This window comes from Heptranchias perlo, chromosome 3 (genome assembly GCF_035084215.1).
Source record: "Heptranchias perlo isolate sHepPer1 chromosome 3, sHepPer1.hap1, whole genome shotgun sequence".
Taxonomy (NCBI): domain Eukaryota; kingdom Metazoa; phylum Chordata; class Chondrichthyes; order Hexanchiformes; family Hexanchidae; genus Heptranchias; species Heptranchias perlo.
In genome coordinates, this window is record NC_090327.1 from 97,322,302 (window position 1) to 97,335,692 (window position 13,391).

General features: G+C 42.5%; 1 protein-coding gene across 1 annotated transcript in view; it reads left to right on the plus strand.

Moving 5' to 3' along the window:
- The window catches only part of pou6f2 (POU class 6 homeobox 2), a 542,822-nt gene that overhangs the window by 461,774 nt on the left and 67,657 nt on the right, over positions 1 to 13,391 (plus strand). The window contains exon 7 of the mRNA XM_067980970.1: positions 370 to 498. Coding sequence (XP_067837071.1) covers positions 370 to 498 — 129 coding nt within the window. The remainder of the gene's footprint in view (positions 1 to 369; positions 499 to 13,391) is intronic.

The following is a 13,391-nucleotide window of genomic DNA, read 5'->3' on the forward strand; positions in this document are numbered from 1 at the left end:
AAGAAGAAATGTTAAGAATGCAATACAAACCAGACTGACTGTATTATTGGTTTCCAAATCTCCAGACTTCTAATCACATATTTGAGTTCTTTAAATACATCTTCAACTTGTTGGCAGTCTCAAGGATAATGTGTTATAATTTAATTTACTACAAACACCACTGAAAAACAAGGTATTACTCAATTCATTTGGGAACTTTAGTTGGAAATGAAGGAATTGATTAGGCTCAATTTTAAAATTCATGCACAGAGTAACAAATTTTGACTTTTAAAAGGAGATCCTAGTGTGAAGTCCATATTGAAACCACGGTTATATTTAAATGCCTTTACACCGTGCTATGGACTAATGCCATTGATATTGCTTTTTCAGCTGGTTAATAACCCTTTGGCAAGTCAAGCAGCAGCAATGGGTTCCATAGCTGGCTCCCAGGCCTTCGGCACTGCGCTCTCCAGCCTGCAAGGGATGACTTCTCAGCTAGTCACTAATGCACAAGGCCAGGTGAGTCTCGGTGTTATGAATTTTTGGTAATGCACAAAACAAACAGTATTGGTTCGGTAAAACGCTCTTTGCAACATATTCGAATTGATGGTTTAAAACTCAACAAATTTTCATAGCAGAGCCAAACAAACAAAGAAAAATAGAATCTTTTTAATTTCAGTATTACAGGGGGTGTAATTTGGAGAGGGTAATGGTGAAAAGTCTACGTTGATGTATTTTGTGATCATTAGATATAAAGAATATAGAAAGATAATGCTTAATATTGTATTTTTGGCACATTTTTTGTTGGTGCTTATTACAGTAATGCTACATTTAGAAAATATTGACATATACATACATACATATATTTTATATATAAAGTGTCCTTTGAGAAAAATCTAATATAAGCAAAGATATACCTTGAGCAACAGTAAATTGCTGACCTTGTCATATTTATTGGGCGGATTCAGAATTGCTCCATCAGTACTCAGAGAGTTGAACGATGAACCTTGTCATCGTGGAACCTGATCTAATGAATCATCTTATCTCAGGTGCACACAACAGACATTAAAGGAAGATTGTCTCAACAACATGCTGGCCACGCCATGCCTTTGTTACCTCAATCTTTATTCTGTGTTCATTTCTATTTGGGAGCTCCTTAAAAGTGATGTTACAATGTATGTATGTTCTGTTTAAAATGATTCAGCAGCAATCTGTCGGCTTTAAAGCTGTGGCTCATTGTAGAGGGAGATGTTTGCTTAGCGCTGACGAGTTTTAAGTTGATAATGCACTAAATTTGACATCATTCATTTAGGGTGACAGATTTTGCAGATTTTATGCTTGTTTGCTGAAGGCAAGCACAATCCTGAAGTGTTGGTCACTAAGGGCTCGATTTTACAATGGTGGCGGGTTGGCAGTGGGTGGGGGAGGGGTGGTGAGGGTGCGCGTGGTAAACCTGCATGAACAAAACTTACCGTTTCCTAAGCGATCACATGTTGATTGATACTGATTAACATTCTCTCCGGGTTTCGTGTCCGGCAGCCAGCATGATTGACGGACTGGTTGCCATCAGATGCCGCAATGCGATTGGGGGGCGGGGAGGGGGGCGGGGGGGGGAGAGAATGGAAGATCCAGCGCTGAACTGGAAGACCGGGGTGGGGGGGGGAAGGGAGAGGGGAAGATCGGGGGGAGAGGGGAAGATCGGGGGTGAAGAGGGGGACATCAGGGGGACATTGGGGGATGAAGAGGGGGACATCGGAGAAGATCGGAGGTGAAGAGGGGGACATCGGGGGAAGATCAGGGGCCATGAAGAGGGGGACATCAGGGGGGACATTGGGGGGGGTGAAGAGGGGGAAATCGGAGCGGGAGACATTGGACATTGGAGCAGGGTGTAAAGGTAGGTTCAATTAGTGTTTTCACTTCCTTGTATGATTTTTTATTTAATTTATTTAGTTTCTTTTTCCCTGATCCAACCCTTCACGCTTGGTTTCACCAGGCGTGGAGCAGAAGCGGTGGGCACGCTGCCCAGGTAAGTTAAAAATCTTTCTAACTACTTAATCTGTCACAGGTAAAGTGCCTTAAGTACCTCAATGAGATACATTTGGCTCTTTAACTGTCATCGACGGGACTTCCGTTTTCGGGTCACCCGTGCTCACACAGGTGGGTCCCTGGGAAACTCGGAAGTCGGTAAGCCGGCTTCTGAACCCGAACGGGATTTCCGCGATTTTCGGAGCCACCCTCCCCCCCCCCCCGCCCCCAACGCACCCACAATTGCCTCCTAAAGTCACCCACTAAGGGTTGGAGTACCATCTCCTGACCGGATGAAGCACTGATAGCTGCACTCCGCAGCACTTGTGTGAAAGAGGAGCCGCATTTGTTCTGACAGATATTTCATGACAACCTTCAGACATTGCTGCCATTGCCAGCACAACTGACTGGAGACACAAAAAAAATTAAATTCCCCTGATCTGCGCTTTTACAATCCCTGTTATAGAATTTAATACCAGCCAGATACTGGGGTATGGTTGCCATATATTGGAATAAGGTTACCTGATACTGGGATAGGGTTGTCAGATACTGGGGTAGCGTCGTCAGATGCTGTGCTGAGGTTGTCAGATACTGGGCTTGGGTTGCAAGATATTGGGATAGGGTTGTCACACACAACCTTTCAGCAGTACAGACAGTTTTTTTTTCAGATTGCTGCCGGTTGAAAATTTTAACCAGCAATTCAATGTTTATTGCTTTTTTATTCAAAAATATTGCAATAATCAATGACAAATTAAAATTAAATGAATAATGGACACAGTGGGCGCTAAATTGGGCCGTGTAGCGCCCATTCTTTCAGCGCTACATGGCCTCTCGAGGTGCCAAGATGGCGTCTTGGCTGCGCACGCACGTTTCCAGCGTCACGTGCGCCGGACGCCATCTTGGTATAGGAGTTAGCGCAGGCGCAGATAACGAATGCCGGAAGCATGTAAAGTAAGGAGAAAATGGATACAATCAGTGTGCAACGCTGATTTAAAGTGAAAGACACTATTTTGGCACTCAACGCTTAACACTATGCACGGTCTGATCATGTCTTAGAGTGCCTGGAGGACCCCCAACAGCGCTATTTAAAGGCACCATGCAGGATATACAAGTTAGTGGCTGGATTATTGCTTCTGGCCACCGAGACATTTGTAACTGTTTTTGGAGGTCCCCTATACTTGAATACTGGGACGCGGGGACATAGCCTAACATTTAGAGCCAGAACGTGCAGGAGTGAATTTAGGAAACGCTTCTCCACGCAAAGGGTGGGAGAAGTTTGGAACGCACTTCTCCAAACGGCAGTTGATGCTAGCTCAATTGTGAATTCTAAATCTGAGATTGATAGATTTCTGTGAACCAAGGTTATTAAGGGATATGGGGATAAGGCAGGTATATGGAATTAGGTCACAGGTCCGCCACGATCTCATTGAATGGCGGAACAGGCTCGAGGGGCTAAATGCCACTGCCACTTGCTGCCTCCTGATATGCGCCACCTTCTCCTGCAAGAAAGCGGGCCATGTGCCTGTCATGGTTGAATAGCTGCCAGTGTGTGTGGCCTGTGAGTTGTGGGTGGGCGGCTTAAAACAGTGGTAATGTGTGAGGATGAGAGGAAGCATCTGATTGTAAGAGTTGAGTACTGATGGAAAGAATTTGTTGGTATATGGGTGATGGGGGGTGTAGTGCGTGGAGCAATGAATGCGGCTAGTGGTGCAGTTGGTCGGAAATGCCACTAGACTGTTGACCTCACTCACCTTGTGTCAAAGCATTAAACTTCTTCCTGCACTGTATCCATTTCCGTGGTGCTATACGCCTGGCATTGACTTCGTCCCCTGCTGCCTCCCACTGCCTTTTGGGCATATGTCTGGAGGGCTTTTGTTTCCCCCCCACCCACCGTGAATATAGGATGTCCCTCCTTCTGTCCACCTCTTGCACCAAGGCCTCTAGTGCATCATCAGAGATCCTTGGTGCATGCACTCTCGCAGGCCTGGTACAAACTCAGACTGGCAGATTGGTGAGGTCTGGCATGCAGATTGGAGGATGTGGGATTTAGTAATGCGCAACCTTTATTCAATGTTTTAACATAACTCATCAGTGTGTAAACATAGGGACGGGACCTTCATCTGTGTTTTATATGTGTGATGTCTGATCTCCATTCAGACTCCGTGCAGACAGCAGATTGTTATTTTTAGCAAATAACAGGTAGTGTCTACCTTTAAGAGATTTTAAGGGCTATACCCCCTTTAAGAGTTTGCGTCTCCCCCTGCTGGTGGAAAGTGCAAATTGCATTGAATCGACGTGCAAAGCCTGGATTTGAACCCAGCTTGCAGGTGAGTACTGAGGCAGGACAAAGTTTTCGTCCTGCCTGCATAGAGGCCATTGGGCCTGGGTTAATAGCGGATCACGCTACCTATGCCCAATAATAGGCCCTATCGAATTTTCTCCCTTGTGGTGCAAGTCAGTCCAAGGAGGGTGAATGTAAATCAGTTATTCTCATCAAAAGCAATGTATGAGTGGCGCAGAGCCAGAAAATTCAGGAACCAGGGGAAGAGCCACCCTGATAAGTAGGCCTGATAGATTCTCTGAGATGATGGATGAACCTGGGGACTTGTGTAGAATGGGAGGGACACTGGGAGGTGGGGCCAGCCAGAAAGATGGACCGGAGCTGACAGGACGAAGGATCTGAAGTTGATTAGCTTCAGGAGGGTTAGGCTGGAGCAGCTGATCTGTAGGAACGGTTGGCAGATTGAATCCAGGGCATGATGCCAGAAAAAGATGATTCAAAGACCAGAGAGTGTGGTAAGAAACCTGGGGAATGAAATTGGTCTTGGGAGGTACAGCAAAACGGGCCATAACGAATTGACAGCCTGTTTACACCCCGCCCGAATCATGTAAAATGGACTGCCGATTTGCTGTGGCCTATTTTGCTCTACTGCCCAAACCAATTTCACCTCCCTGGCATTCAAAATCATAGCAACACAGTTTAAATAACCCATAAATGTAACCATCATTTCGGTTCAGTCAATAAGTCACTAGTTTGTAACAATAATTAAATACAGATTGAGCTTAATGAATAAATTTGATGAGATTCATCAAATTTATTCATTAAGTTCAATCTGTATTTAATTATTAAGTGGCCAATAAATTAACTATTTATTGAAATCAGCCAGTATTGTGAATAGTCGTTAAAACCAAGTTAGCATAACAACTTTTTAAAAATCCAGTCAGGAATTTATTCAATTATTTAAGGCAGTCAGAAATTCCTTTGCTTATGCAATTAGTTTAGAAATTTATTCAACAATTAAATCCAGATTTCTACTACTAGTATGACAATGTTTTTAATCCCCAATTTTCTCCCCCACCCTGAAGAAATACATAGAATTGACAACACAGTCCATGTCAGCGTTTACCCTCCACACAAGCAAATAGTCACATTTACCCACTCTGTTCCATATCCTTTCAACCCCTTCTCCTTCATCCACCTCTCCAATCTAATCTTGAACATTGACATAGTTTCTGCCTCACCCACTAACCCTGGAAGTGATTTTCCACAGACTCACAACTATCTGTGTAAAGAAGTTTCTCCTGCCCTCTGTTCTAAATCTCTTACATTTAATCTTGTTTCTACGGCCCCTCGTTCTTGACCCCTCAACTAATAGAAACAGCCTGCTTCTATCTACCCTGTCCCATCCTTTCATAACTTTAAACTCTTCAATCATATTAAACCCTTACTAATGGAGCGATTTAACTCTATGCACCCGGCGGAAAATGGGTGGATAGGCAGTTAAAATCACCCAGGTTACTTACATGCCCTCAAACTGGTCAGACGAAGATTGTGGCTTGAAGAGACCTTGAGAGGTAAGTTATTCACTTTTCTTCGTGGGGCCAGGAGGAGTGGGAGTGCTCTCCCCTCCATCCCACAAGACCCTGCCGGAACTCTTTTCCGCTCACCTATCTGCATGCCGGTGGCCGGCCATGGATCATTCCAGGCAGGAAGTGGACCAGCAGCATGTTAATAAGACCTGGGAGTTAAAATAGCTGATTTCTGCAGCAATGGATGAGTTTCCAACTCATCTCACCACCCTCCTGCCCTGAGTTAAAATCGAGGCTATGTTACGATGTAATTCCATTAGCCGACTTGTCCTGGGGTTCAGTTTCATCGGTGCCCGTCTTGCTCCGTGACCTCTTTATGTGGCCATTAATCATGTATGACCCTCGAAAGTGAATGTCGGCTGGCTATTTGACCACAGCTGAGTCCAATCCTGCCACACCCTGATATCCACAGACACGTCCAGCAGGGCTCACTGGGTGGAAACGAGGAGTTATGGAGCACTGAGGCCAATTGCAACACCCCTACCCGTGCTCCGGCTGAGTGTCAGAATATTTTTTGATTGCCATATGCTTTTCCTTTGTAAAAAATGTCACAAGTACGATTAAAAATAAATATAGTGTCGGCCATGCTGTCAGCTTAAATGAATAATGACCTTATTTAGAGCATGCCAGGCTCCAGAGAGGTGAACTCTATGACGTTGCAGCAGCCAGATCGAACAAGGAGTAGAAATTCAAGGCCATGAAGCCTTGAATGGTTAGCAATGTAATTTGTTCTTTATTTGCTTTTTGTCAAAAAAAATTGTTAGTTTTTAATTTGAAAAAAAATGTGTAAAACCTTCCATCTAACCCATTCCAGAACACAACCCATTTTAGGACCATTTTTTTTCACTGTAGAATGTGGCAACCCCTATTTTAGACTCTGCAGCATATTTCACAACTTGCTCATCTTCAGTCAGCTGAATCCAGCTTTCTATGGCATCTTTTATAAAGTTATGGACTCCTGCAGAATGGGAATTGAATGGCTGCTCCACAAGAAGGGATCAGTGTCGTTCCCTAATAATGTCAGGCTAGCGTCTCAACAGCTGGGACAAAGCTGCTGAAAGCCACACTGAGAGGTTGTCGTCTCATCTCAACCATAACAGTCAGCTTTGGCTTCAAATCAAAGTGGTCAGCTTGTGATGCCCTCAGACTCATAGTCCAGAAACGGGGCGATTCTCTCAGTGTTCGCTTTGATTAGCACAGTAGCTCTGAGCATCTCCGAAGCAGACAAATGCTGTGCTCCCTTCGGCACTGTGAAGAGTTAATCAATAACTCTGTTGAGAAAGATTGACCACGACGGTGGCCACCCGCCCCTAATCTATAAGAGTACCAAGCTCGTCCGTTGAAAGCATTGACTTTCTCACCAGGACAATCACATCCAAACTAGCTGGAAAAAACATACAGATGCAAAAGGTGCCTGGGAAATCTAGCAGAGCTGGAATTATCAAAACGCTTAACCCTCCTTGCCACAGTCTTGAACACCAGTGTCTTAAAAAGCTGTACACACTCAGTAATAGAATATTACAATCCGGTTTGGCTGATTACAGCAAAAATCATTGGGGGTAATTTTGACTTTAGGAATGGAGAATCAGGCACAGAGGACAATGAGACCAATCTGCTCCCAATTTTTGCCATTCATTTAAATTAAAATGAATGATCGATAAAAAAATGGGAGCTCCACAAGTTGGGCACGCTGACCTCCAAACCTGCTTCTCCCATCTCCACTCCTGTTGATTTCACTACAACTGGGACATAGAGGAAGTCACCTCCCCCTGCTCATAGTAGTAATATTTAAAACTATTAAAACCATTAATGTCAAGTGTTTGACAAATTAATATATCTATTCCTATTATATATGGTAACGCTTTAGCTAATGCTTACATTTAAAATCTAATATGTTTCCATTTACTTACCTTTGCAGTGTAGGCCTCCAAACATTAGAAAGAAAGACTTGCATTTATATAGCACCTTTCACAACCTCATGACATCCCAAAGTGCTTTACAGCCACTTTTGAAGTGTAGTCACTGTTGTAAAGAAGGAAACATGGCAACCAATTTGCGCACAGCAAGGTCCCACTGCAATGAGATAATGAGCAATCTGTTTTTTTAATGATGTTGGTTGAGGGATAAATATCAGCCAGGAAGAATTCTCCTGCTTTTCTTTGAAATAGTGCCATGGGATCATTTATGTCCACCTGAAAGGGCAGGCAGGGCCTCAGTTTAACATTTCATCTGAAAAGTAGTGCATTTTTCAATGCATTACTGAGAGTGCAACGTTTCCTCAGTGTCAGCCTAGATTTTGTGCTCAAGTCTCTGGAGTGGGGCTTGAACCTACAACCTTCTGACTCAGAGGAGAGAGTGCCACCAACTGAGCCACTGTTGACACCTTAGGTGTCACATTAAGGAATGCTGTGGTGCAAACTCTGTGAATCTCCCAGCTATCCTGTCCTACATTTTTCCTCACCTACCGATTTACAATTTATCATGGGAGATGCACTAGTAATATATTAGTCGTGTGTATAGCATGCACTTCCTGTAAGTCATGATGTGGATTAAGTCTGACACTTCCTGAAAAACATTTACCTGAGGAAGGAGAAAATCTCCGAAAGCTTGTGAATTTAAAATAAAATTGCTGGACTATAACTTGGTGTTGTAAAATTGTTTACAACCATGAGCAGTGTTACAGGAAATCTGTTAATATTACTATATCTAGAGCCTACAGCAAGAGCTTCCAAATCAAACTTTGGCAAGTAAAATCAGGTTTTCTTTGATTGTCTGTGCTCTTAATTAAGATTCCCCTGCAATTTAAGCTGTAAGAAATGTTTACAGTAACAAGTCAATTGAATCAAAGCTTGTGTCTCCTGATTGTTTATTGTTCCATACCCTTTAATGTTTGGCTATTATAATTTTTATACAATAAATACGGGGACATAATGTTCAACATGTGTTCTTGCAAATTGAATGAAATATTAACATAATTTATCATAGCCTCTCGTAATTTCATATCACACAGCATATATAAACTAACTATTTGCTGCAATTCATCACTATTTGTAAAAAAAAATGATAGTTGTGCATATTCTGGAAACAAGTCTGCCAAATACATGTCAGAAAACTGCCGGGCAGACAGCCTGAGCAGATTACAGTTGCCATGGGCAACGTGTCTCTCCCTTCCATTGTGGAGTGGAGGAGCTTATGTTTGACCGTGTATGGCTGAGGTATCAGTACCCCATCAGGCCTAGTGAAAACCTTCATGCAGCCCCTGAAGTCAGAGACTGGGATCCTCTGTTAGTCAATCGAGTACATTGGATTTTTTCTATATTACAAAAATAATTTCACTGGACCATTAACGGATTGGGAGGGGGGGGCGAAATTATGGGGGCAAACTGAAAATTTGAGAATGAGAAGTTGATGAAAAACAGGTCTCCGGTTATTTTTTAAATTTACTCCTTGAAGATGTGAGTGGTAGCAGTGGCTGCAAAATGGATTGGAAGAGAACAAACGCCGGGAATTTCCTTGGAGCTTCTGTTGCCTAACTTCAGAGGCGGTGTAGTGGAAATCCCGTTTACAGGCGGGTTCCCTGCTAGGAAGAGCTCTGCAGAAATTCCTGCCCCAAAGTCTTCTTGATAGAATTTCCATATATACATATATTTGCTCATCTTTTTTACAATGACTGAAGATCAGGCTCCAGGACATAGCAGGTTATGGGGCAACCAGCCGGAGAGAATTTCCAGGGTCTTTATTTTAATTGGCAGTCAAGATCATGGAAGGGGTAATTTCCCGACTCCAAAGCGGCTGGCTGGGAGCTTCACCTCTGACAGCCGCCCATTTGGATACTCGCATGCACGTTGCGTGCAGTTTTCCATACATTTGGCAGAATGGTCAGATACTCCCGATCAGCTGCTACCGGTGGGCGAGACTCCCAGGCAGCAGCGCAGACTTGGGAAATTTCCCCTCAAAATTCCAGTCAAAAGAAATAGAGAGATTAAAGTTATAAAAAAAAAGGAAACTACAGTTAGGGAAAAGGAGAAAATTGGAGGAGCAGACAAGTAGAGACCCAAAAGATTATATTTGAGTCATTTTACACATGGGGTTCCAGCTGCCAGTTTTGAGGCACTGCACCTCACGAAGGATATATTGGCCTTGGAGGGAGTGCAGCGCAGATTCACCGAAATGATACCAGGGCTTAAAGGGTTAAATTATGAGGACAGTTTACATAAACTATTTCCTCTAGTGGAGGAATCCAGAAGAAAAGGGCACAATCTTAAAATTGTTCAGGAGTGAAATCAGGAAGCATTTTTTCACACAAAGGGTAGTGGAAATCTGGAACTCTCTCCCCCAAAAGTTGTGGATGCTGAGGTTCTGTCTTTCAGATGAGTGGCCCTGCCTGCCTGTTGAGTTGGACGAGAGGAACCTTTGGCACTCCTGGTATCCTGACCAGCATTTATCCCTCAACCAACTTTGCCAGATTCAGCACATAATCTAGACTGGCGCTTCAGTGCAGTACTGACAGAGAACCGAACTGTCGGAGGTGCCGTCTTTCAGATGAGATGTGAAACTGAGGTCCCATCTGCCCTCTCGGGTGGATGTGAAAGATCCCCCTGCACTATTCGAAGAAGAGCAGGAAAGTTCTTCCCAGTGTCTTCATCAATCCCTCAAACAACATCATTAAAAAAATAGATAATCTGCTCATTATCTCATCGCTGTTTATGGGACCTTGCTGAGCGCAAATTGGTTGCCGCGTTTCCCTACATTACAACAGTGACTACTCTTCAAAAGTACTTCATTGGCTGTAAAGCACTTTGGGAAAGACCTGAGGATGTGAAAGGCGCTATATAAATTCAAATAGTTCCTTTAATCGCACCCAATATGACGCAGCGTCTTTCAATATTATTAACTGGAAAAAGGAAAGTACAAAAACACTGACAATAAGTTAACCGTTTTAGTGGAGAATATTATACATGGTTAAAAAAAATAAAACTTAACCCCTTCACTCTTGTGAAAATCTGCTCTTTTATAAAATGAATGGATATTTGTTGAAAAGGATACAGTCTAACAGTTAAGTCGTTTCCTTTTCATTTAATATTTGTCTTCTAGATGTTTGAAATCTCACTAAATCTCCGAGAACCTTTTCAGATCAAGAACTTGTTTGCACAGAAGGAAAACTCTGTTAGTGAAAACTAAGACGGCCCATCACATTAGTTAACGCATATGTCTAAAACACTATGTGAGCCCAACACCACGTTTAAATATTACTCCGCTGTCTGATCTCCCTGAGGTCTATTTACAACTGTATTCAGAGGGTTGACTTGCTCTGTTCTTCGTATGTAAATTCAGAGACACTTTGAATCACTCATGGGCAGGAACGGGTAAGTCCCAGTGATTACGATAGCAGCTTCAGTCTTTGCAATTGGTTCATTACGTGAGAGAAGGAGCAGTCTCTGACCAATGTTAGTGGTCCCGTGTTGTCCAGCGTACTAGTGTTAGCTTATAATAGGCTCATATATTATTTCCCAATAAGGAAACTAACCTTCCCATTATTCCCTATTTTATCCTCAGTGTCTTAAATGCTCATAAACAATAAGAACCTTCCTCCCATGCTGTGAAGTTCACAGCCTTTGGGGGTTAATGTTTGCAGCATTTAGGATGTGGTTTTCATTGTAGATAACTGTTTAAAAAGTGTTATTAAACTCATTATGTCTCGTGTTATGAAAAAGCGACAGTGGTTGTGTGGGCTGTTTAATGTTTTATTGCCTAATAATATGAAGCGTAAAGACTATGAGCACCAGAAGGTGCATTGAGATAAAATGCTTGCCATTATCACCACAGTGCAGCGGAGTCTTGTAAGATCTTATCAAAGGTTTTCCATAGATTAGGTGCTAATGTTAGGGTATGGCTGCTGTAAAAACCCTTTTCATAGCTGATCATGCCTTGTTTAACAAGTGGCTCCTGACTCAAAATGCTCTTCGTATGCGGAATTAAATGCAGCTGAGTGTGTTATCAGTCAACATTAACATTTAGCAGGCCTATTTCAGATATTCTTCAACCCACGATTAGCCGGCACAAGAAAATCAAGCAAATGGACATGTTGATCCAATTAAATTAATCCACTTCTGATTAGACAAGTGTATATTTGTTCTCTGAGGGTCTCGATGCTAAATGGTGCTAATGAGGTCTGATGGATTCTCTGCTTGTAGCAGGCCTGCAGCACCGAGAGTCATTACTCTGGAAAGGGGTTTGATGAGATGTGCTTGCTTTTGTAGTGTCTCAGCTGCTGAGATTCTCCGACATAATCAGGTTACAAAGCTGGTCACAGCCTTCAGCAAAGAAAAACACAAACATGCTCCATCTCTCATTATCAGAATGCAGCATTCAGCTTCAAAAATAGATCCAAACAAGACCAAATCTTCCTCAGAGAAAATCTCTTCACTATCAGAAGGAAGAAAAACGTCCGCCCATCACCGCTTATGCCCCACATGTTCGTATCTTGCAATTTAAGGGAAACACTGAGATTATACCAGCCCTCCTGCTAGAATTAGAGATGAGCTTATGAAAATGGAACAAAGACATTTGCAATAAGGAGTGCAACCAATGAACTTTAGAGAAATACATTTGATAAAATTACTTATGCCATGAAATTATACAGTGCAATATTATAATGCACTTGTATGTACTTCATTTGTCTGCTATTTTAAGGAAGGTGGCAACCCATTCATTTTAAAAGTTTAGTATCTTTAAAATAGCAGATATGCTAATGTCTCTTTTACTAATATCGCAAAGTTCGATTTCAAGTCTTTAAAAGTAACTTGAATAGAATTTAAAACCTATGTAAACAATCAGACTATGAATGTAAACAGGGGTCCAAGGTGTAGATTGTTCACTAATGCAATGAGTTAACGCCATCTTAATCCGCAAGCTCTGCATCTGGAGCACGGCATTCCTGACTAGAGTTAGGTGCATCTGAATCCCGATTGAGACTGGTCATTCACCCCGCCTCCCTTCACTAGGAGGGAGAAATGTTACCTGTTGTTGACCAGGCTGCTAGAAGGAGCTCTCTCCATTGAAAGACTAAAAGAAAGGACTTGCATTTATATAGCACCTTTCATGACCTCAGGATGTTACAAAGTGCTTTCCAGCCAATGAAGTACTTTTTGAAACGTAGTTACTGTTGTAAAGTACGAAACACGGCAGCCAATTTACACATAGGATTTTATTTTATTCGTTCATGGGATGTGGGCGTCACTGGCAAGGCCAGCATTTATTGCCCATCCCTGTATGCTCCCACAAACAGCAATGTGATAATGACCAGATCATCTGTTTTAGATGACATCAAACCATCATTTGTGCACGTAAATCAGAGCACATTTAAGAAAATGCAATTGTAGAAGCTTTTCTCTTTTTAACATAACTGATCTTAACATCATAAGAAAAATTATAGAAGTTGGTTGAGGGGTAAATATTAGCTCGGACACCAGAGAGGACTCCCCTGCTCTTCTTCGAATAGTGCCATGGGATTTTTT